Below are 23,632 nucleotides of genomic sequence, written 5' to 3'. Positions count from 1 at the left end.
CGATGATGCATCCCAATGCCGTGAACATTTTATTTGCTCAAAGCACGGATACCAAATCTGCAGTGACTTGGAGGTAGTACGAAAACCCAAACCGTGTAAATTCAGCGTCAATTTGTCCGAATTTGTGGAGACCTATCTGTACTCTCTACTACACTTCTGACACCCCGGCCCCACTCGGCGGTGGCATCGTCATCGGCAGCAGTTTCCTGGTCAAAGTAAATGAGCCCACCACGCCGGCTACCTGCCCCCCTCTCCCAGCCTCCACCGTTCCCACCTCAAAAGACAAGACTTGAGCTTTCATGGCCACTAGTAAAATGCGTCGCTGCAGATGCCCACATGCTGCCGCAGTTGTAGTGGCGCCCTAGTCGTGGTCGCTGCAGTTTTATTTCTTCGTAGTACAGATCTTGAGGATCCCCGCACACGCACCACTCGCAGTCGCGGCAACCTCGGAGGGAGAGGGGAGCTCCGGCCTTCAAGGTGCATTTTTTCTTCTTCTCCCTCTAGCTCTGGCTTCTCATTTTGTTCGGGGATGCCGGGGGCCGGCGGCGGCCGGAGAACACTAGGGCTTCTGAACTTCTTTTTCACTCGCGAATGGTCTGTTAAATCCTTTCCGCCTGCCCGCTCCGAGTTTTGGGGTTGTTCAGCTGGGGCAAGGACAAGAAGAATGCGAGGGGAGAGTTGAAGAGATGTGTTGTTTGGTTGTGGTTCTTGTTTTCCTGTGGTTCTTGTATTTCTGTGCTGCAATTTAGGAGAAAAAAAATGTATAGGGGAACTCTGCGGGTTCGGGTTAAGATTGTTTTGAGACTTTGCAATTTGTTCAATCTTACTTCAGGATCAGTGGCCTGTTCCAACTACCAACTTGTGGCCATCTTCATTTGCTTCCCTTTTTTTCTTTCCTTTTTGCCATCATGTGGGTGAAAAGCAGAGCACACTTGTGAATTCTTTGATTTTGACATGATCCATGTGAAATTTGAGCACCGATTTGTCAACGAATGGCCAGGTGGTTGGTTGGCCAAGGGGCAGATACTCCGTGGGCGGCAAATAGAGAAAAGCCCCTATAGCTTTCTTGTGTAACCAATTTTTCAACTGCTTGTCCTTGGCTATTTAATAACTCAGCAGTCCCTGTTTCTTGCAAAAAGACAGAAACTGGGAAGATATCATAGTATAGCATGAACCGTCCTAATTGTTTATGACTTCTTTTCCTTCTCTAGGAAGGTGGAAGGAATAGCTTTTCTTGTAAGTTGTGCTAATTCCCAGATCCCTCTTTGTTCCTATTCAGGCTCTTGGGTCCATACAGACATCAATTTTTCCTCAAGGAAACAATTGGTTAAATTACCATCACTTTCATAAGTTATAGAGAATCAATATAACGTAAGTAGCCCCGTTTCTCATTTTGACCAGAATATCATGTTTGCTCACTTGAATTTGTTTAGTATATGTTGTCTGACCATTTTAGTGTGCCTGCTCGTTTCTGTTCTGCTTGTTTCAGAAAATTAGAACATGAATCACGACAGTTTCAGATCAGTGGTTTGCCGATCCCTTTCGAAGAGTCTTCCCTCCAGGAGCAAAGATGAGAGCTACCCTGAAAAAACTGAATGTGCTGCCCCTTATGTTGTCACACTGCAACCTACAGTTTGTCGAAGATGTGAAAGCCAGGACTGGAGCCCCACACAGAGTAACTGGGAGGAAAGGTCCATCTTATCACAAAGGGATTATGTGATGGCGTCCTCACTCTCTAGGCATTTTGCGGAGGACCTCCTAAGAGGCGCCATGGACCTCCAGGAGTCTCTTGTGATGCTTGAGAAGTTCCAGACCGTTTCACGGAGCATCAGGCAATCAAATAAGAATAGAAGGCCAGAGACTGGTGAGAGATCACTGGATGTAACTGGAATTCATGAAGCCCTCTTCGAAGCATCGGTTGCCAAGAAGGTACTCCCTGGAAGTGTAAGCAATAGATTTGATGGGCAATTCAGGAATTCTACTGACGAGCTAAAGAGAGTGATCAAGGATAGCCTTTACAGGACCAACGATGAGCAGGCCTTGTTGAGTCAGTCAGCACGGTACACACGAAACAGTCCTGTCGTATCCGAGTCTACTAAGCAGAAGAAGGTGGTGCCAAGATCATTATCCTGCACACCCGTGCAATCTGACAGGTCTAAATCCCCAAGCTTGGTAGCGAGGCTCATGGGCCTTGAAGGATTGCCCCTGCACAAGGGCATTACTGCCAAGAAAGACGAGACACTGAAGACAGTAAGCTCACCAAGGGCACAGTTTGATATTGAGATGCCCAAGTCAAAAACGGCAGCATCAGAAAAGCTACCTAAACAGTTATTTGGAAAGGACTCTGATCATAACAGGAAAGCAAGACAGGAGATCACGAAGACAATACAAGTCAAGAGGATTTTAAAGACCACAACTTCTGATGAGCATAAGGTCAAGCAGCAGAATGTTCGAATGCATTATCCTTATTCTCGAAGGGACAACCTTCCTTCACAGGATACCTCTATGGTAAGTGAGCTTGGTTCAGTGAAATCGATGAAGAGAGAGCAAAGGACTGTACAAGCTCGAACCAAAGCCCCTGAGCATGTGAAGGTTGTGCCTCATGTAACTCGAAATCAGCACATAAAACAGGTTACTGAGACAAACAGGAGAAGCAGCAATACACAGAAACATCATTTGGCTGATAGGAGGGGAGAAGGGAGGAAGGATACAAAGGCTAAAGCAGCATCAGCGTCTCGCACTAACTCTAAACTAGTGAAAAACCACGATAAGAAATTAATTTCACCAAGCAGCACTCCTTCATCATGCCGTGCAATGAAGCCGGTCTTACGGAGAACACCTGGTAATTCCAGAGCGAGCACAGCATCAAGTAGAAATGTCAGGAACTCAATTATTGATGACATTGTGGTGAGTATCCTTCATTATAGCATACCCTGAAAATGTTTCATGCAATCTGGGAAATTACACTACTCTGAGATGGTAAAAGAATGACCACAAACCAAGAGCCTTAAATTGAAACCAGTTCTTGTATTCTAAGATTCATAAATAAATATATTTTAAAAAGAGATTTAACTTTAGATAAAGATAGACCTTGATTTGGAATGGTTGGTGTCTTTGTCCCGTGCACGGGGCCACTCAGTTTTTTAGGTTTCATTCAGTTTGGAGCAATGCAGTTTGCTGAAACTTGATGAACTATAATGAAACACAAAGTGCACGAATCTCAAAGCACAGTACATTTGCCAGGACCTCCCATGCACAGTACATTTGCCGGGTTCTTAAATTTATGTCCTCATATCTTTTTTGCTCCGAATGCAGGCATATGAGGTGCACAGAGAGTTCATCGAAACTGATGGTGCATCGACAGAACACAGTGCGACGCCTAGTGATGAATGCCAGAGTGCTGATTGGGATACAGATCCTTCCATCGACGGTAATAAGTGCTGAGTTTTAATTCCGTTAAACTGATTTTATCAGCTCCCTTGTTTGTCAGTAAAGAACAGCTTTAAATGTCTCCATTCAACTGCTGATATGTTGAAATGCTGAATGCATTGGGCAGTTGGGGAGATACAGTTTACTTTCTGATCCCTCCTAATCATTAGATATGTTTTTTTTTGCATTGACATGGTTCAGAAAGTACATATAGCTATGCTGACTGTTGCTTTATGTTATTATGTGATTTGAAAATAAATTTCATATAGCAAATATGGTGATGCCAAATTCATGTGTACAATATTTGTAATTTATTGGCTCAAATCTGAGAGGTTTGACTGCGTGATTTACATGATATTCCTCTCAATTTGACTAATTTTTTGTTATGGGTTACAAATTTAACATTAAGATCTGGTCACAAGACCTGACTGCATTTCATCACTTCAAATCCTAGATTATCTCGAAATAAAAAAGTTCTGGCACTAACGTTCCGTTTCGTTGCAGACATTCGGGAGGATTTTAGCGGATCAAATGAAGCTTCTTCATCTTCCAGCCCTGTTGAAAGAACTATTTCAACCGATGACAATGCTTTTCACCCACCAATAGAAAGAGCACTGATAAAGGAGGCTGAAATCAAAGACGAGATGAGTTTGCTTCTCTTAAGTGACAAATCATTCCTTACCCGAGCAGCACAACTCGTAGGCATCCACACATACGATCATCTGATTGAGCAATACCAAGGTACCCCCAAGGCTGAAGTGAAAGACCGCCAGCTCTACGTGGACATAGCAGCGGAACAACTAGAACGAAAACATCGTCAGCAGAGTAGTCCGCGTGGCACCGGATTCAGGAACCACAAATGCAGAGCTACGCCATACTTCTCCCTGGTGGCATTGCTGGGTGATATCAGCACTGGGACTCGGAAGCTAAAGAGCTACACTGACAATGAAAGCTATGACAGCGGCTCGAAAGATAGCATGTCTCTTAAGCTGGAGAGGGATGTCGGGTGCACGGACCCGTCGATCAACAGTGTGTGGGACATGGGGTGGCAGGACTGGATGTGCATGGAAGAAACGGAGTTCTGGGCAAGAGACGCTGGGGAGATCGTTCTTTCCACGCTCATTGAGGAGGTTGCTTTGGAGATGCTGGGATGGTGAATTGATCAGAGAAAGATGGAAGTAGGAGAGGTTCTTGCATTGCCTTGGAGGGTTAGTGTTAGCCTGTAGTATGTACATCATTGGCACAGCTCGTGCTCTCAGTTACGTGTTCTGCTAGAGTTGCCTAGTGGAGGTTTACCTTCAATGTAATTGTAGCTTATGCAGGATAAGTCAAACGTGTCTGTCTATATCTTAGTTGCCTAAAGTTTTCTTGAATAGCAGTCACACATTTTCATCCACATCCAAACCATCGTCATTCCCCATGTCACTCTTTATAACCTAAGGAATAATAAACATTTTACTCCGTATTAGAATTGCACACTTTGATGGTTATAATTTTAGGCGTAGGAATAGAAACTATTTCAGCTGCATGAGCTTTTGGAAAATTTAGACAACTGAGAATTAGCCGAACTAAATTACAAGAGCATGTCTCACAATTTTGTTGTTGGATGCAACCCTTGTGATTTCCCACTCATTTAGCCGCCACAGAAAAGTTCCTTTACAATCTCATACGGAGTACAACACACACTTGATTGTAAAAATCTCTGACTTTTGTCATGATCTGCAAAAATCTGTAGACAAATCGGACGACGTGAACCGTCGAGATCAGTTATTAGGCCGCCCGGCGGTGCAGCCGTGCTTGTGCGTCTCGATCGCAACCTACGGCGCCCACCACGGAGAAAGAGACGCTAGCGAAGACGGCCGGCCCGCATCGGCGTCAGCATTCCCCCGCCAGACGCCAGTACCTACCTAGTACCTGCCCACGTCCACGACTTAGCCACAACCGCACACAACAATCCGCGGTAGCCGCAGGCTCGTAGTCGTCGCCACTCGCCACCACACCCGCCTGGCCGCCCTCGGCGATCACCGCAGCAGCAACGCCGGCGATGGACTCCCTAGTGGTGCTACTGCTGTACCCCGTGAACGCCTACCTGGAGCAGGAGCTGGACCGCCGCTTCAGCCTCCTCCGCCTCTGGGAGCACTCCCCGCCCGACTCCCTCTTCCGCGCCCACGGGCTCGCCATCCGCGCCGTCGTCGGATATCCCGGCCACAAGGTCGACGCCGCGCTCCTGGACGCCCTGCCGTCCCTGGAGATCTTCTCGTCCTTCTCCGTCGGCATCGACCACGTCGACCTCGCCGAGTGCCGCCAGCGGGGGGTCCGCGTCACCCACACCCCCGGCGTCCTCACCGACGACGTCGCCGACCTCGCCGTCGGCCTCGCCGTCGCCGCGCTGCGGAGGATCCCGCAGGCCGACCGGTACGTGCGCGCCGGCTCCTGGACGGCCAAGGGCGACTACACGCTCACCACGCGGGTCGGTTTGTCACTTTCTCTCTTTTCTCACTATAAATAAATAAATAAAGGAATCTACTGCATAAATCGTGAGATGCTGGAAGACAAACCCGCACCATCTTTTTTGTTTTTGGATTTCCTATCGCCACAAGTTTTTGGATTTAAGCTACATGCTCGATCGAGAATGCGGATCCCATCTTCGCGTATTTGTAGCGAACCAAAGTGAGGAAAATAGTACTTTGAGGGCCACGAGGCCACGCAAGAGATCACGATATCGTGAGAGAGGCTTGTGAGCTTTTCTGGTGGAGTTGCCCCTTCATTGTTTGTCTATCGTTAGATAGAAAAAAAAATAGATCTCTCTATTAGCGAATTTATACGAGTTACCCTATTTAATTCGGTCGTACCCACAATTCGAACATGGGTAGACGAGCTCACCACCGTAAGCTCAAGCCACCAAGTGCCCACTACATATTTCGCAAAAATAATTGCTCACTACATTAATAATGTTTCCCGAAAATAACTACAGTAACTTTTGTCAAATGCTTAGAATAGTTGGATCGGATTCCCCTCAAATAAAAGTTCTTTACATGGTTAGTGATCAAGTTCAGAGTTTGGACATCACCATTTAACTATTAGGCGATGGCCAAATAGTGGTCTTAAACAACTTGCAAGAGAGAGCTGCAACCCATACCCCACTTCCGTGCACTCAAGGCATGGCTAGGTCTCTCTGAGTTACTTCTCGACACTTACACAAATATTGACAAAGTCAAAGAATGGTGGGAGCTTTTCACCCTCTCAAGTGGGTATATGAAGAAAGTGATGGCCTCTCTTATCATGCTAGCAGTGTGGTGGGAAATTTTGAACGAGAGAATGCAAGGGGTTTGCAAAACACTTCCACCATTCCCATCGACATTGCCTCCAGGATATAAGAGGAAGCCAATCTTTGGGTCATTGCTGGCTCAAGCCGTTTGAGTTGTATTATGCTGCGACAGTAGGCTTTTTGTTTGATTTTTTTGACCTTTCTAGGTGGCCACAAACCATGTTAAACTCCTTAATGAATGAGATGGGGCACATTTTTTTTGCCTATGTTCCAGAAAATAACTTGTGACAGGCGATTTGCGACGATTTTCTGCATTGAAAACGTTATACACCATGCTTGGGGTGTAGGGCGTGAACCTCCATTTCACATGGTATAAATGGATGATTCCGGGCTTGGAGTAGAAAGAACGAGAGACAAGTTTGTCTTCCCTAGGTAAAGAGATGGTCGATCATGTCTAAGCAAATATTTTTTACTGTACTAGATGTCACATATATTGTGAATTTTCTTACCTAAGCAAATATTAATTCGAGCATTAGTTGTCATCACAAGTCATCTCTACCATGTGTCACTCGATTGATATTTTTCTTGAGTCTCAGGAAAGTGAAACTCCATTTTAGTTCAAAGTGCATTTACCTACTTGATGTCCAACTTTTTTGAATTGACAAAGACTTCAAAAAACCAAGTTGATCGAGACATAGCAAAGGGAGACAAAGACAACGCTCGATCTAGCGCGGTTTGGGACGCGGGTGGGATGCCCTTACCTATGATTTTTAGCGGCCATATTTTAACCGGCTAACAGCTAGGATAGCGTGGCCCAAGAATCTTTGATCTAACAACTGGATCTAAAACAAAGCAGGCCGTAATGCCCGCAGTCACCGGATCACGGGCAGCTTACAGCCCACACCGAATTAACGCTGCCAAACGCGGCGTCAGCCATTTCCGAACAGTACTTAGCCACGTGGATGAGTGAGTAGCCCACCCACCACACAACGATCAGCCGCTTCCGCCTCCCTCGCACCCACCACCACACCCCCACCTGCCGCCCGCGGCGGCGACGGCGACGGCGACGGCGATGGAGTCCCTCGGCGTGCTGCTGCTGCACCCGATGAACGCGTACCTGGAGCAAGAGCTGGACCGCCGCTTCCGCCTCATCCGGCTCTGGGACGCCCCGCCGGGCGCCGACGCGCGCGCCGCCTTCCTCCGCGCCAACGCCGCCGCCATCCGCGCCGTCGTCGGAAACGCCGGCTACAACGCCGACGCGGCGCTCATCGACGCGCTGCCGGCGCTCGAGATCGTCGCCTCCTTCTCCGTCGGCATCGACCGCGTCGACCTCGCCAAGTGCCGCGACCGCGGGATCCGCGTCACCAACACCCCCGACGTCCTCACCGACGACGTCGCCGACCTCGCCGTCGGACTCGCCATCGCCGCGCTGCGCAAGATCCCGCAGGCCGACCGATACGTGCGCGCCGGGCTGTGGAAGGCCAAGGGCGACTACACTTTGACCACGCGGGTTTGTTTTGTTTCCCATGCCACTGCTTCCGTTTATACTGCTCTTCAGTTCAGTAACCTCTTAGTAACCAGTGCTGCGTATTGCTCTTGCTTAGTAAATAGTAATGCCTGATTAATCGGCTACTTCAAACTTCGCTTCACAGCACTGCGCACTTTGGCATCCTTGGCCTAGGCCCTTAGTTTCAGTAATTCAGTCAAAATGAAATACGACAATAACTTAATTAGACAACAGAGCAGCGGGTATTTCAGAGAAAATATCTGTGAAAGGGGAAGGTGCAATACAGAGGATGAATTTGAGAGCAAAATCTAGGAGGAGTTGAAAGGAGAAGTAGTTAAACTTCATTGGGCCCTGGTTATCTTCCTGAAATTTGGTTGACTCTTCCTTTTATACCATTTGTGAACCATATAATTGAGATAGGATAGGACCGGTTGCTTTAAGGCATTTGCGCAAGCTTGGCTGGTGGATTTGTTTCGACAGCGCAAGGCAACCTGTTTGACTAAAATTTAGATTACCTACCTGGAAAACGTTGACCTCCTTCATGGCTTATTCGAGCTATATGCTTGTGTGAGAAAACTGAAATATAAGATCTAGAGGATCAGATAATTGTAGTGCTGTAGTTGCAGGGATTTTTCTAGGGGTCTTCCTAATTTCTCTCCTATGATATCAATGGCTTACTAGGTTAGGGATTGTTGGTTCCTTTTCAGATATATTTTACTAGGTTAGGGATTGTTGGTTCTTTTTTGGATATATTCACAGAGCTCTGGAGGTTGTTTGTTGTTGCTGAGATCCATATTTCGCTGTAACTTGGACGGTAATACTAAAAAAACGAGACCAGCAGGGAAAGAAGCCCCTGCGGCTTTTGATTAAGGAGAAGGGTCTGAGGCTGTGCGTCGAAACCCATGAAATAAATCGTGTCCACCTGGTCTTGAACGCCGGAAGGAAAGTGCCACTGTGCTCCAGCCACTTGACCGATGGCCCATCCACCTTGCTAATACTAAGACCGATGGGAAACCATGGAAATCACGATGTGTTCCTCCCTAACCATTGCTTCCTAGTAGTACAAATAGGATTGCGATTGCAACACATTTCATTATGTTGTCCATCTTTATGGATAAGCAACTGGTTGTGCTTCGTAGCAGCCAAATACTAGGAATTTTTTTGTGAACTGTATGATGCACTATGCTTCTGTCTCTGAGGCTTTTCCTGGTCTCTTGAAACCTATTGAGGACATTTTCCATGAGCGCAATCCCCTTGATAATACAAAATATCAAGTCGCACCTTTGGCTGTGTGCATCAGTTGATGCAAAGCCTGGGGCTAACACCTGCATTTTGAAAATGAAAAAAAAAATCAGGTGCACCCATCTCAAGGACAGAATGCACTTAGCAAGATTGATCTGCTACTGATTATAATAATGAGGTATCAGCTTAATGACTCTTGTAAAAGCATGAAATAGTTGAGGGTAATGGTTTAGCATTCCATGGTAGAATAAAAGCTGGGTACATAGTGCATGTGATCCTAAGATTAGATTCGGTTTTCCCAAAGACAAAAAATAATCGACTCTTGTTATTTTTCTGCAGTTCAGTGGTAAAAGAGTTGCTATTCTTGGGCTTGGCAGGATAGGTTTAGCTGTAGCAAAAAGAGCTGAGGCATTTGATTGCTCGATCAGTTATCATTCAAGATCACAGAAGCCATTTCCAAACTACAGGTTCTTTACAAATGTTGTTGACCTGGCAGCCAATTGTGACGTGCTTATTGTGGCATGTTTGCTTAATGCAGAAACCCATCACATTGTTAGTCGTGAAGTCATCCATGCATTAGGACCAGAGGGTGTACTAATAAACATTGGCCGTGGAGCACACGTGGATGAACCTGAGCTTGTGTCTGCTCTTCTTGAGAAACGCTTGGGAGCAGCAGGCCTTGATGTGTTTGAACATGAGCCCTTTCCTCCAGAGCAGCTTCTTGGTTTAGATAATGTCGTGTTGGTCCCCCATGTAGGAAGTGATACAGAAGAAACATGCAAGGCAATGGCTGATCTAGTTCTACAGAATTTGGAGGCACATGCTTTGAACAAGCCCTTACTCACTCCAGTCATCTGATTGCTGCTGGTACTCGCAGATGTGTTGGCATCCACATTCTGTACTCCAAACTCTGAGTTTGCTAGTCTGGTTTATGAACGGAGCACCATCTCGGCATGTTATTCTTTCTGTAAGACATCATGCTATGGTTGTTATGCAATCAACCATAATAAATAAGAATAATCAGTTCAAGAAGTTTACAGTTACATATTTACAGAATCTGTCGAAGTCAGTGATTGCTACTTTTTTGTGTGGTTGAAGTATGCAGTGTTGCCATTTCGTTTTGGACGCTTTCTTTCTTATCTTCCTGTAACATGGTTCCATGTTCTGACATAAAAGAACATTTTTTGCTTAGTTTCTCATAGATATTGTCTCTATACTTTTGCAGTTCAGTGGCAAAAGAGTGGGCATCATTGGGCTGGGCAGGATAGGGCTTGCTGTTGCCACAAGGGTGGAGGCCTTTGATTGCCCAGTCAACTACTACCAGAGAACAAAGAAAGAGTACCCCAATTACACCTATTACCCTAGTGTGGTTGAATTGGCAGCAAACAGCGATGTTCTCGTGGTGGCTTGCCCACTGAATGAGCAGACCCGCCACATTGTCAACCGTGAGGTGATCGATGCGCTGGGTCCCAAGGGCGTGCTCATAAATATCGGGCGTGGCCCTCATGTCGATGAGCCTGAGCTCGTCTCTGCGCTCGTCGAGGGGCGCCTCGGTGGGGCAGGCCTTGACGTGTTTGAGGATGAGCCCAACGTCCCGGAAGCGCTCTTTAACCTTGACAACGTCGTCCTGGTGCCGCACGTGGGGAGCGGGACACACGAGACTCGTCAAGCGATGGCGGACCTGGTACTCGGTAACCTGGAGGCGCATGTCCTGAAGAAGCCGCTGCTGACTCCCGTTGTGTGATTGTGAGCGTGGTAGGCTCAGTTCGTTGTATATCAGTGTATGTTTACAAGACTCCGTATCGTGTTCTCGTGTGTTTGAGATATGTTGCTGTCGGAAAACAGTATGTGAGACCGGAAAACCACTTTTGAACTTCATATGCTGTTGGTACCCGAGAAAACATTTTAAAAGGTTAAAAAAGAATCTGAACAGAATTTTGGCTCGTATATGTAGACATTATCTATACTCCTACATAGTGTAGCAGTTTTGAATGTTTGAATCTTTACTATTATATTGGAGTTGGGGATGGTGTCACTTTGATATCAAACATTGGAGAAATATGGACCGTTGGCTTACAAACACCCCTCAAACGCTGGACTGACGTGCACCATTCGATGGAGTTTTTTTTGTAGTATACTTCGTATGTTCCCCCGCATGTTAGCAACAGATGGAATCAAATCAGCAGTCCTTGCCTTGTTATGTCATTCCTTTTTCTCCAGATCCTATTCCGCTCGATTTAGGAGATGCCCTTCCTTGTTTCGATCTTTCTCCTTGGCAGTTGGCACCCGCCTTCGCTTCCATCTCACGCGGCCCTGATAATTCAGCTCCTCATCCATGAAAACCTCACGCGTTCATCTCCCCTTCCACGCCCTCTCCTACTTTGTGTCTCAGGTGGCCCGGCGCCACCATTCACCTTGGCGTTGTCGCAGCTCTACCACGCCTTCTCTTCCATCTCTCCCCTTTACAAGGACACATGCCTCACCCATGGGCCTACCACTACCACCACTTGTCATCCCACCCTGACTGTCTTGTTCGGCGCGGCGGCGGCAACAACCGTGGGCACTCCAAAACGGTGTGGTGCGGTGCTGGGCTCATGCGCGCAGGGGCGGTGCGCCGTGCACACGCATGTATCCGGAAAACGCGGCTGCTCCTCAAAACGTGCATTGCAGATTTGCAGGTGGGGGCTGCGGGCATCTCGGCCAACGGCAACGCGGCCTCTTGACCCGATGGCGAGGAGGTGGTGGCCGGACGAACGACCTGAGGAGTGAGGATGCACTGTCGTGAACGAGCGAGGTAGCAGTTGTCTGAGGTTGCCGGCAGACGGTGGCCGATAGAACTGTGCCTCTACTATTTTCCATCTGCTCGGTTTCCTTCTATCTATCTCTCTGATTTCTTAGCAATATAAGATGCAGTGCAGGGCGAGCGTCCAGGATGAGAGAACTCCAGGCGGCGTGCATATACGTTTGGGTTATTTTGTTCCAAATTGCTTAGATAGCAAGATATCAGATACTATTAACTGATTACATATATATATGACACTATGACAGGATAGTGTTTTTTTCTTGGGAAGCGGCTTGCATCGTACATGTTTTTCTATATTTTCTTTTACCTGCTTGCAGCAATATTTAGTTTTTTGGAATTGGCGTCACCAGTTGCCGCTTTCTTTCTAGGAGTTGTGGTAGCCCTATGATCTAATAATCTCTTGTGCAATTGTTGTAGAGAGAGAGCAGAGGAGGGATGGTCGAGAAAATAAATCTGAATCATATCAAATAATCTGAAGCATTCGTAAAGTTATAATTTCTCCTAGAACTAATACATTCATTTATCTCTGTACGTCGCATCTCAAAGAAATCAGACCGGGCGCCTCCATCAGATTAAGCGTAGCATGCGTCGGACATGCGTAAGGAGATGTCGAGCTTTTTTGCTATTTGTTTTGTTTCTTTGATAGGGAGCATCCCTGAATCATTAAGAAATTTATAGTAAAAATCTAGAAGAGGTGAGCTGACTGAATTAAGTGCTTTATTGAACAAAAAAATGTTAATGTTATATTTTTACCTTTTTAGGACCCTGTGCTCTAATAATCTGAATCAACTGTTTTAGAGAAAGCAGAGGATGGATGGTCGAGAAAATAAATCCGAATCATCAAATGGATCAAATAATTTGAAGCATTCGTAAAGTTATAATTTCTTCTGGAACTATACATTCATTTACCTTTGTACGTAGCATGCCTTAGTTTTAGGTTGAGTGCATTTCATTTTGTTATCATTCACAGAATTACATTGTGTTTTCTTGTATTGTGTATGCCATATATTTATTCTGAATTAAGACACTTCACCTGCATCTAGGAAGTATCCTTCTTTGGATTGGCAATTTGTAAATCATCTTGATACAGAGGGTCCTTTTGGTTGTAGAGAAAGACAGCTCTTAAGATGTTTGTGTGATGACATTATATCTCCTGAACATCTGGTTGCATGCATGCAGGGATGTTAGTATAGGATGTGCATCTTATACTAAGAGCTCTTTGCAAAAGCTCGCTCACAACACTGACTATGATAAGCTGGTCTGCTGCCCCCAATGCAGATAAAGCCCGATGCCTTTTTTTGCATATCTTAAACAATAGCCATGGATTCATTTTGATGAATTCTATCGAGATCCATATCAGAGCGTGACAAACTTGAAAGGGGACGCATGGCGGGCAGGAAGGGACATTTTGATGAAGACAACCAACTCTTGAGTATTCTGAACAATTTGGAAATTGTTTTCAAAACAATGAAAATCATTCCATTCATGTCACATCAAAGACGTGAATAACAACCGTTGGACAAAAATGCAAATAAGGTGCGAGCAACACATTATTTTGATTACTGGACAATGAAAAAGTATCATGTAAAAGTCGAGAAGAGATAAAAGGGGATGCATGGCGGGTAGCAAGGGACATGGACCTTATAATTAAATGTATTATTTATGGACATAGACCTTCTAAAGGATTGGGGTTTCTGCTTTATGTTGAGCTATTTGAAGGAGCAGGAATGATATAATTTTTAATAAAAAACCCTCTTTTCATTTCTTGCAGGTTATTCATATGGTTTCCCATTGGGTCCAGCTTTGCGCCCTGCTTTTTTCGGAGGAACAGCGGGATGTCATGGTTTCTGGATGCACACGCCTCCTGATGGTCGCTCAGGATATCTTGTGCCAGGTTGGTTGGCGACATACTAAAAGGCTATGTTGATTTGTAGTCATAGTATGTTACTCTTTCGATGGTTGATTCTTGTATCAATCCTCGATGATGCGTGAGTTGTAAACAATGATACTTTAAATTTTTAATAAAAGGCCGTGTGCATCATCATGATGCAGAAGCCGGGGAATATCCCCATTTCGAAAAAATACCTTCTAAAGGATAGCGGTAATTGCAAGAAACAAAGGAGGAAAATATATTTTTTCCTTTGACTAATAATAATTCTTTATTTTCTCGGAAAAAAACTATCTATTACCGTAGCAACGCACGGGCATTCAACTAGTCCATGCATAGAAATGCAATTTCTGTTGATTGTATATCATCCGACGGCCTAGCACACTGGGATTCGCAGCTACAGTAACACACACTTTCTCTACACTATTCCAGAAACGTCCATGAATTTTCAGACGTAGCCACTCACTCTGGCGACAAACTCACGGATCCTCTTTGCCTTCGCCCCAACTCTGCATGCGTGTGTGAGCCACTGTGTCAGCGACCCGTCTACTACTGCTGATGAAGATTCGGGCAGGAACGATGCCGGTTCAACAACTTCGTCGCCAAGAAGCAAGGCCCGGCCCAGGAGAGAAAGGAAGGCACCAGCTCGTTACACCGGTGCGGACTGGACCACCTGAAGCCCGGCCCTTTTAGCTGCATCTATATAAGCTCGTCGTGAACCAGTGTTTTAGGCAGGTTGTAAGTTAATCATGAACCCGACAGTGCCGTGGAGACTCGCTCGGGGGTGGTTGGGAGGATAATCGAGCGAATTCCCTATTCCGTGTTGTGTTTGCGTTGCTTGGCGAGATCCGATCTAGTAGCACCTCACAAGTGGTATCAGAGCCAATTCGATCCCCAATTCTGGAGATCCCCACCCACCACCACGCAACTCGCTTCGTCGCGCGCCGCCGATCCGAAGCAATGGAGTCTCTCTCCCCAGAATCCAAGGCCCTATACGAGCTCATCAAGGTCGACATGGCGGAGGATGCAGAGCAGCGCTTCGCCCACTACAAGAAGGAGATCCTGTCATCGACACGTAGAAGCATCTCAAGGGCGTCGAACAAGGTCTAGCAACCCTCTCCTCCGATTTGGAGGGTGTCAAGGCCCAGATCGGGCAGGAGCTCGACGTGGTCCGTGGTTCTCTCAGCCACGAGATCGGGCAACTCACGGCGCTGGTTGCGGGCTTGCATCGGCCCGTCCAGGCAGCGCCGGCAGGAGATCCGTCGGCTTCACACACCAAGGAGTCGGAGGGAAGCCTCGCGGGCCCGGATGGCTGCCGTTGGACACACATAGGCCGGGGGACGGCGTGTGACTCACACATGCCTCCTCCGGGAGGAGGTATGAATCTCGCCCTTAGCCATCAAACTTACGACAACCAGAATTCTGCGAGAACATACCATGGCGCTAATTCCTTTCATGGTCCCCGTGTTGATTTGCCGCAATTTGATGGTGCCAACCCCAAATTGTGGCAACTCCGCTGCGAGGATTATTTCCAGCGCTGGAGCACGCCGTCACAGCAGTGGATTTCGACAGCATCAGACCAGTTCGTGGGTGCGGCAGCTACGTGGCTAGAATCCTTCCTGCACCAACACCACCATCCGTCTTGGTCTGACCTTGTTGCAGCAGTAATGACACATTTCTGCATAAATCAACACCCGGTGCTGGTCAGGAGATTGATCCACATCTCTCAGACATCTTCAGTTGAAGACTATGTCACTCGCTCGCTTTGCTGAATTAATGGACCAAATCACAGCGTATGTGGTAAACCCTGACCAGGTACATTACACAACCAAATTCATTGCCTGGGGTTCGCATTCTGGTGGCAATACAACAACCTCGTGATTTAGAAACTGCCTATTCCTTGGCCTTGTTGTATGAGGAGTTGGGCGAGGAATGTGGTCCTGTTACTGTCGAGTCGTCCAGACTACCCCCAATCAAACGGTCTTACCAGCCGCCAGTCCTTGCACACCCCATTCCTCCTCCACAACCGCCTTCCAGATGGGTTTCACCGAGAGTTGAGGAGAAACGCCAAGCGGAGTCACAGAGAACCACAGCAGAAGAAAAGTGGCAGAGCCTCCGGGCATACAGGAGAGCTCGGAATTTGTGCTTTACCTGTGGTGACAAGTATAATCGTGAGCACAAGTGCAAGAATACTGTGCCCCTGCATATAGTCCAGGAAATGGTCGATTACATGCAACCGTTTGAGTCTGACGAAACTGAAGAAGAGGACCAAGGTGAGCTGCAGGTGCAGCAACGCGACCCACATCTGATGTTGCTGTCAGCTGCTGCTTTGAATACAACAATCACAGTTCCAAGGACCTGTTGGAGATATGCCCAAGAGGCAATAATAAAAGTGGTTATTATATATATCTTTATGTTTATGATAAATGTTTATATACCATGCTATAATTGTATTAACCGAAACATTGATACATGTGTGTTATGTAAACAACAATGAGTCCCTAGTAAGCCTCTTAACTAGCTTGTTGATTAATAGATGATTAGTTTCATAATCATGAACATTAGATGTTATTAATAACAAGATTATATCATTATATGAATGATGTAATGGACACACCCATTTAAGCGTAGCATAAGATCACGTCATTAAGTTATTTGCTATAAGCTTTCGATACATAGTTACCTAGTCCTTTCGACCATGAGATCATGTAAATCACTTATACTGGAAAGGTACTTTGATTACATCAAACGCCACTGCGTAAATGGGTGGTTATAAAGGTGGGATTAAGTATCCGGAAAGTATGAGTTGAGGCATATGGATCAACAGTGGGATTTGTCCATCCCGATGACGGATAGATATACTCTGGGCCCTCTCGGTGGAATGCCATCTAATGTCTTGCAAGCATATGAATAAGTTCATAAGAGACCACATACCACGGTACGAGTAAATAGTACTTGTCAGGAGACGAGGTTGAACAAGGTATAGAGAGATACCGATGATTAAACCTCGGACAAGTAAAATATCGCGTGACAAAGGAAATTGGTATCGTATGTGAATGGTTCATTCGATCACTAAGTCATCATTGAATATGTGGGAGCCATTATGGATCTCCAGATCCCGCTATTGGTTATTGGTCGGAGAGAGATCTCAACCATGTCTACATAGCTCGCGAACCGTAGGGTGACACACTTAAGGTTTGATGTTGTAATAGTAGAACTTGAATATGGAATGGAGTTCGAAGTATTGTTCGAAGTCTCGGATGGGATCCCGGACATCACGAGGAGTTCCGGAATGGTCCGGAGAATAAGATTCATATATAGGAAGTCATTTTATAAGTTTGAAAATGATCCGGTGCATTTATGGAAGGTTCTAGAAGGTTCTAGAAAAGTCCGGAAGAAATCACTTTGGAAGGCGGAGTCCCGGAGGGACTCCACCACCCATGGCCGGCCAACCCTAGGGGGTGGAGTCCCAGGTGGACTCCACCTAAGGTGGCTGGCCACCCCCTCCCAAGGAAAGGTGGGAGTCCCACCTCAAGTGGGAATCCCACCTTGGGTAGGTTTCATGTCATATGGAAGGTTTTGGTTTGGGGTCTTATTCGAAGACTTGTAGACCAACTCTTGGGTGTTCCAACTATATAATGAGGAGCAAGGGGAGGGGGCCGGCCACACCAAAGCCATTGTGGCCGCACCCCTCATAGTGGCCGGCCACCTCCCCCTCTCCCAAACCCTAGCCGCCCCCTCTCCTCCACCTCTCCCGCAATGCTTAGCGAAGCTCCGCCGGAGATCTCCATCGCCACCGCCACCACGCCGTCGTGCTGCCGGATTCAAGGAGGAGCTACTACTTCCGCTGCCCGCTGGAACGGGGAGAAGGACGTCGTCTTCATCAACACCGAACGTGTGACCGAGTACGGAGGTGCTGCCCGATCGTTGCACCGTGATCAAGATCTTCTACGCACTTTTACAAGCGGCAAGTGATCGTCTACCGCAGCAACAAGAGCCTCATCTTGTAGGCTTTGGAAATCTTCAAGGGTGAGTTTCGATCATCTCCTCGTTGCTCCCGTCTTCTAGATTGCATCTTGGCTTGGATTGCGTTCTCGCGGTAGGAATTTTTTTGTTTTCTATGCAACGAATCCCTACAGTGGTATAAGAGCCGTGTCTATGCATAGATGGTTGCACGAGTAGAACACAATGGTTTTGTGGGCGTTGATGCTTATGTTGTCTTTAGTTTGAGTACTTTGCATCTTTGTGGCATAGTGGGATGAAGCGGCTCGGGCTAACTTTACATGACCGCGTTCATGAGATTTTCTCCACGCTCGACATGCAACTTGTATTGCATAAGTGGCTTTGCGGGTGTCTGTCTCTCCTACTATAGTGAAGATTCAATTTACTCTTCTATTGACAACACTAGTATCACCGTTGTGGTTCATGTTCGTAGGTAGATTAGATCTTACTCGAAAACCCTAAACCACGTAAAATATGCAAACCAAATTAGAGACGTCTAACTTGTTTTTGCAGGGTTTGGTGATGTGATATGGCCATAATGTGATGATGAATATGTATGAGATGATCATTATTGTATTGTGGCAACCGGCAGGAGCCTTATGGTTGTCTTTAAATTTCATGTTGAGTAGTATTTCAAAGAAGTTGTAATAGTTGCTACATGGGAGAACAATCATGAAGACGGCGCCATTGACCTTGACGCTACGCCGACGATGATGGAGATCATGCCCGTTGATGATGGAGATCATGTCCGTGCTTTGGAGATGAAGATCAAAGGCGCAAAGACAAAAGGGCCATATCATATCACATATGAACTGCATGTGATGTTAATCCTTTATGCATCTTATTTTGCTTAGATCGCGACGGTAGCATTATAAGATGATCCCTCTCACTAAAATATCAAGATAATAAAGTGTTCATCCTTAGTAGCACCGTTGCCAAGACTTGTCGTTTCGAAGCATCTCGTGATGATCGGGTGTGATAGACTCAACAAGTGCATACAACGGGTGCAAGCCAGTATTGCACATGCGGATACTAAGGTGGCCTTGACGAGCCTAGCATGTACAGACATGGTCTCGGAACACATGATACCGAAAGGTAGAGCATGAATCATATGATTGATATGATGAACACTTTGAGTGTTCGCCATTGAAGTTACATCTTGTCTCGTGATGATCGGACTTGGTGTGGTGGATTTGGTTCGTGTAATCACTAAGACAATGCGAGGGATATTGTTTTGAGTGGGAGTTCACCTAGTTTTTATTTTTGTTGAATTAAAATTTGAACTCAATTTGTCATAAACATTAGTCTAAACTATTGCAAATATATGTTGTAGATATGGCGTCCTCAATCAATTTTAACCAGTTCCTAGAGAAAGAAAATCTTAAGAGCAACGGTAGCAACTTCACCGACTGGTTCCGTCATGTGAGGATCTTCCTCAATGGCGGAAATCTGCAATATGTGCTTGATGCACCGCTAGGTGACCCTCCTGCAGAAACTGAAACCGATGAACTAAAGAACGTTTACACGACTTGGGGTGACCCAGCATACCACTGCATGTTGTAGTATACAAGTCGTTGATATGATCTTTGTGAAGGGACTTCTTCACAAATTGCCATATCCCTCAGAGTGGTACAACAGAAACATTGCAGGTCATAACACTCCATATATTATTACAAACATTGTCTTAACAAGTTGGTATTCTCACAGGTCCTATGAGAACACCCTAGGGTACTACCAGAGTACGATTACAACTCATAACTATAGATGAAAGAGCTCAACAACTTATTTAGGTAAGTTCTACGTTGCTCGGCTCTATGATGCTAGGGTATATCACTACTCCTCCACCTCCGTGTCATCGGGTCCGTAGACTATCCCATAGTCTACTCCTTCAACTCCTCCAGTAAGATCAGGTTCCTCGTAGACCAGCTCGTAGCTTCCTTCTGGTGCTCCATCGGCGATAGCCTCCACTTCCGAATCACAGTCTAGCAAGGGTGTCGAAAGAAAGTGAGTACAGAGGTACTCAGCAAGTTCTAAAAGAGTAAAAGGTGTTTGATGTACTAGCTACGACCATTGATCAGGAAATCTCAGGTCAATGCATGTTTTGAAAACATTTCTTCAAAAGGTTTATTTTATTATGAAAACTATGCCCGTCAGTCTTCACAGGTTGACCAGAACTTCATGGAGTTCCTTTCCTGCCGCGTTCGCAGTTCCCTTCCCGGAACAAGGAGTGACAGCCACAATTTGATACACTCTGCAGAGGTGCGTTACTTTTCCCACAAGAGATCCCATCCTTTTTGCCATCCGCAGGGACTTGCCCCGTTCACACTTCCTTTGGTGTGAGGCCAGGTATGAAAATCCAAGCCCACACCGCCTTCTCCGCGACCCTGCAAACCCACCCTTTTGTCCACCCGTACACCCCCAGTAGACTTCTCCCGATAATACGGCTTTACTCACGGTGTACTTTGGACAATCCATCATAGACCGTAGAGCTCGACATCACATATGGATGGGGATTTAAAAGGCTATCCCAACCTACGGCAGTGCCTCCAACACCCCGCAGCTCTACCAGTCCGTTGGCGTGCAGGAGGGAAAAGATACGGCTGGCTTCCCCAGAGCCATTATAGATCTCATGGTTAACGCGGTTTGTACGGCGCTAGAATCACTGGACGGCATTGGTAATTAATCCTAGGTTAATATAACCCATGCAATGGAACCTCCACCATATCAACACATACCATGGTTCCATTGCCAGCCACATAGTCATATTCATAGTTGGAAAAGTAACATTTTATTTGCCATGCAGGAATGATAAGTATATAGCTTTGCATTTAAAGTAATAGAAAATACTCAAGTTGGTATGAGCAAGGGTGAACTTGCCTGTGGACTGCGAGATAGTACAGTTCAATGCAGTTGATGGAACCTGGACCTCGGGTTCTGTAAGAAGCATCATTGTCCGGTAAGGACAATGTTATAAAATCCAAATAATGCAGTCATGTATGCATTATTTTATGTGGAAACCCTTTACCCCAATGAGTTATTACAATTTAGGGTTGAGTTAAGATTTATGCCTTTGGCAGTAATTTGCAATTGCTTTAATGTGTAAACCACTTTAACTCTCATAAAGTAAAATGATTCAAAGTAAAACTACTTTAACTTGGTGATTCATTATTCATTCCAAAATAATTTGAAATAATAGAGTTGCCTCTATATTTTTGGAATAAAGAGGAATAGAGTATTTTCCTTTGGAAAATACCTTTTTCAAATTGAAATGACTTGGAATAATAGAATTTCATTTTGAAATGCTTGAAAATAAGTATTTGAACTTATTGAGATTTTTCCTTGATTTTTAAATACAAGGAAAATAATAGTTTGAAATACCAAGCTTTTATTTTAAATACATCAGATTCATAAATTTGAATTTGTTTCTTAAATTCAATTTCATATCTTATTCTTGTTAAGAATAATTTTTCATTCACAAATCCAATTTTTTAATGGATTTTTAGAGTTGTATTTTATTTACTAAAAATTGGTGAAATTCTGGCTTATTTTCTTAATTGCAAAATGACTAAAATACCCCCTGGCCCATATTGGCCAGCCCACTTACTAAGGCCCATGGGACAGCCCACTAAGGCGTGCCCCATAACGGGTCGGTGGCGCCGAAGCGGCCCACCTCGCTCGCTCACTCACTCGTTCCTCTCACACGCTCGACCTAACCCTAACCTCTGGCGACACCCGTGGCGATGGCGTCGCCGCCATGGCCGCCGCCGTGCTCCGGCCATCCCCGTGCTTCCCTGACCTTGCCACCTACCTGATCTGGACCGCCGCGAGACGATCTATCGATCTGTCCGCGTGGTTTCTCTGATTGCTTCCTCTCCTGGCGAATCGCCTCCTCTCTGGATCTCGTGGAGAATCGCCTAAGGCGATTGACGATCTCCGGCGAGCTCTCATCCTCGCCGACGACGTGTGCGCCTCCGAGACTGACCTGACGCAGGTGCTGCTCGCAGTACTTGTGCCGTCGTCTCTGGTGCTCTGCTGCGGTGGTGTGTTCGTGTTCACCGGCGTAACATCGGCGCCTACCCTAGCTTTGCAGCTGCTATGGCCGCACGAGCACTGCCTCGCCATGCCCTAGCTTCTGCCACGAGGCGCGTGTAAGTTCTTCACCTCCTCCTTCTCTCCTTCATGTCTGTGCGCCTCCCTTGCTACTGTACTTCTTACTCCTCATGTCCTGTGGCTCTCTGGTGATCCTGTGATCACCCAGAGCTCTGCCATGGCTGCTTAATCTGCCTATACTTTCATTTGCTGCAAGCCCATGGCCAAAGCACCTATTTCTGGTACTGGCCAGGGTTGCCTTGCTTGTTGTTCATGCTTTGCTTGCTTATCTGTTGCTCCTAGCCTGCTCTAATCTTGCTATGCTCTGCTGTGCTTGCTGGCATGTCATACTTGCTTGTCTAGGTGTACTGTGGTGCATCAGTGACACTTGTGTGTGCCAGTGGTGTTTGTGAAATGCTTCTGTGCTTCCTGTGTAAGCTAATGATCCATTGGATCATTCATTGCTTGTTGGCTAGCTTATCTGTGTGGCTTGACTTGATTCAATTGATTCATTTGATCAACTAAATGTCAGTGATGGCTTACTGATTAATTCTGTGGCTAAGTGATACATTTTCTTTGTTGATGCTGATACTCAAGCATCACTATGTTGTTGCTCATTCAAGCTCACTGGGCTAGATCCAGTAGCTATTATGCAGTGATTAAACTGTGTTGCCTTATATTATGCTATTGTTAGTACTAAGCATGGATCTGTGATAAATTCATGCTTGTATTAATTAAGTTATGATGAACTGCTTATGCAGTAATAATTTAAATGACTTGCTTGCAAATGAATCTGCTATTCATGATTGTTTAGCAAGCAAATGAATCTGAATCCATTCCTGGATAATGATGTGCTATAGTTGGCTTTCTTTTATTTGGTGCTAAGTGTGATGTGACCTCAGTAGCCTTGCTACTGATTGGTTGCTCACCCATTTAATTGGATCTTGTGGCTACTCAACCGTTGCTTGCATATTTGGGGATCATACTAGATATGAATGCCAATATGCTTGCCTGATGAAATCTAGGGTTTACTGATGGTTACTAGCTTAGGGTTTACTGTGTAGTCTGTATTAGTGTTGCCTGCCAAAACTCACCGGCGAGCAGTGGTTAAGCAACACGAAGAGCCGGGAGGCTCCCACGACCACTTAGTGGGCCCTGGCGCCTCGCGTCGTCCCGCAAAGTCCTAGCACACGTCCAGGCGGCTGCAAGGGCGTGCCACCTGACCTAGACCTGGTCAGGAAGGTGTTGGATTGCTTCGACTAGTCTCCTGCATGGTAGACACGTAAACATTAAATACGAGCCCGATCGGCTCTCAGGTTGCCCTGTGGATCGGCTCAAAGAGCCGATCGCCCCATGGTTCACGTTGGATTTACGATGACATGGGGATCCTGCTTGATCAAAACA

General features: G+C 46.0%; 3 protein-coding genes across 4 annotated transcripts; all 3 read left to right on the top strand.

The window, feature by feature from the left end:
* Window positions 1-267: 267 nt before the first annotated feature.
* Window positions 268-4,905, top strand: LOC127342000 (uncharacterized). Of its 2 annotated transcripts, XM_051367942.2 has the most exons (5): window positions 268-477; window positions 1,280-1,371; window positions 1,490-2,907; window positions 3,316-3,430; window positions 3,934-4,905. In XM_051367942.2, exons 3-5 carry the CDS (start codon window positions 1,501-1,503, stop codon window positions 4,584-4,586), a joined length of 2,175 nt encoding a protein of 724 aa, XP_051223902.1. In that variant the 5' UTR covers window positions 268-477; window positions 1,280-1,371; window positions 1,490-1,500; the 3' UTR covers window positions 4,587-4,905. The 2 variants fall into 2 exon arrangements, with proteins under 2 accessions (XP_051223902.1, XP_051223903.1); XM_051367943.2 differs by lacking the exon at window positions 1,280-1,371.
* A 449-nt stretch (window positions 4,906-5,354) lies between these two features.
* On the top strand, window positions 5,355-11,393 carry LOC127341999 (hydroxyphenylpyruvate reductase-like). Its single transcript, XM_051367941.2, has 2 exons — window positions 5,355-5,899; window positions 10,672-11,393. Exons 1-2 carry the CDS (start codon window positions 5,474-5,476, stop codon window positions 11,188-11,190), a joined length of 945 nt encoding a protein of 314 aa, XP_051223901.1. The 5' UTR covers window positions 5,355-5,473; the 3' UTR covers window positions 11,191-11,393.
* Window positions 7,664-10,478, top strand: LOC127341998 (glyoxylate/hydroxypyruvate/pyruvate reductase 2KGR). Its single transcript, XM_051367940.2, has 2 exons — window positions 7,664-8,207; window positions 9,786-10,478. The coding sequence occupies exons 1-2, from the start codon at window positions 7,770-7,772 to the stop codon at window positions 10,302-10,304; spliced, it is 957 nt and encodes a 318-aa protein (XP_051223900.1). The 5' UTR covers window positions 7,664-7,769; the 3' UTR covers window positions 10,305-10,478.
* Window positions 11,394-23,632: the final 12,239 nt, after the last annotated feature.

The sequence above is a fragment of the Lolium perenne genome, chromosome 3 (genome assembly GCF_019359855.2).
Source record: "Lolium perenne isolate Kyuss_39 chromosome 3, Kyuss_2.0, whole genome shotgun sequence".
NCBI lineage: Eukaryota > Viridiplantae > Streptophyta > Magnoliopsida > Poales > Poaceae > Lolium > Lolium perenne.
This window is presented reverse-complemented; position numbering and strand designations above follow the sequence as displayed.

Bases quoted from the DNA above. Each gene is read 5' to 3' on its own strand.
- LOC127341999 (XM_051367941.2), top strand. From the start codon at position 5,474: ATGGACTCCCTAGTGGTGCTACTGCTGTACCCCGTGAACGCCTACCTG. The intron at 5,900-10,671 runs GTCGGTTTGTCA...ATACTTTTGCAG, and splicing joins ACTACACGCTCACCACGCGG to TTCAGTGGCAAAAGAGTGGG.
- LOC127341998 (XM_051367940.2), top strand. From the start codon at position 7,770: ATGGAGTCCCTCGGCGTGCTGCTGCTGCACCCGATGAACGCGTACCTG. The intron at 8,208-9,785 runs GTTTGTTTTGTT...ATTTTTCTGCAG, and splicing joins ACTACACTTTGACCACGCGG to TTCAGTGGTAAAAGAGTTGC.
- LOC127342000 (XM_051367943.2), top strand. From the start codon at position 1,501: ATGAATCACGACAGTTTCAGATCAGTGGTTTGCCGATCCCTTTCGAAG. The intron at 2,908-3,315 runs GTGAGTATCCTT...CTCCGAATGCAG, and splicing joins CAATTATTGATGACATTGTG to GCATATGAGGTGCACAGAGA. The intron at 3,431-3,933 runs GTAATAAGTGCT...GTTTCGTTGCAG, and splicing joins TACAGATCCTTCCATCGACG to ACATTCGGGAGGATTTTAGC.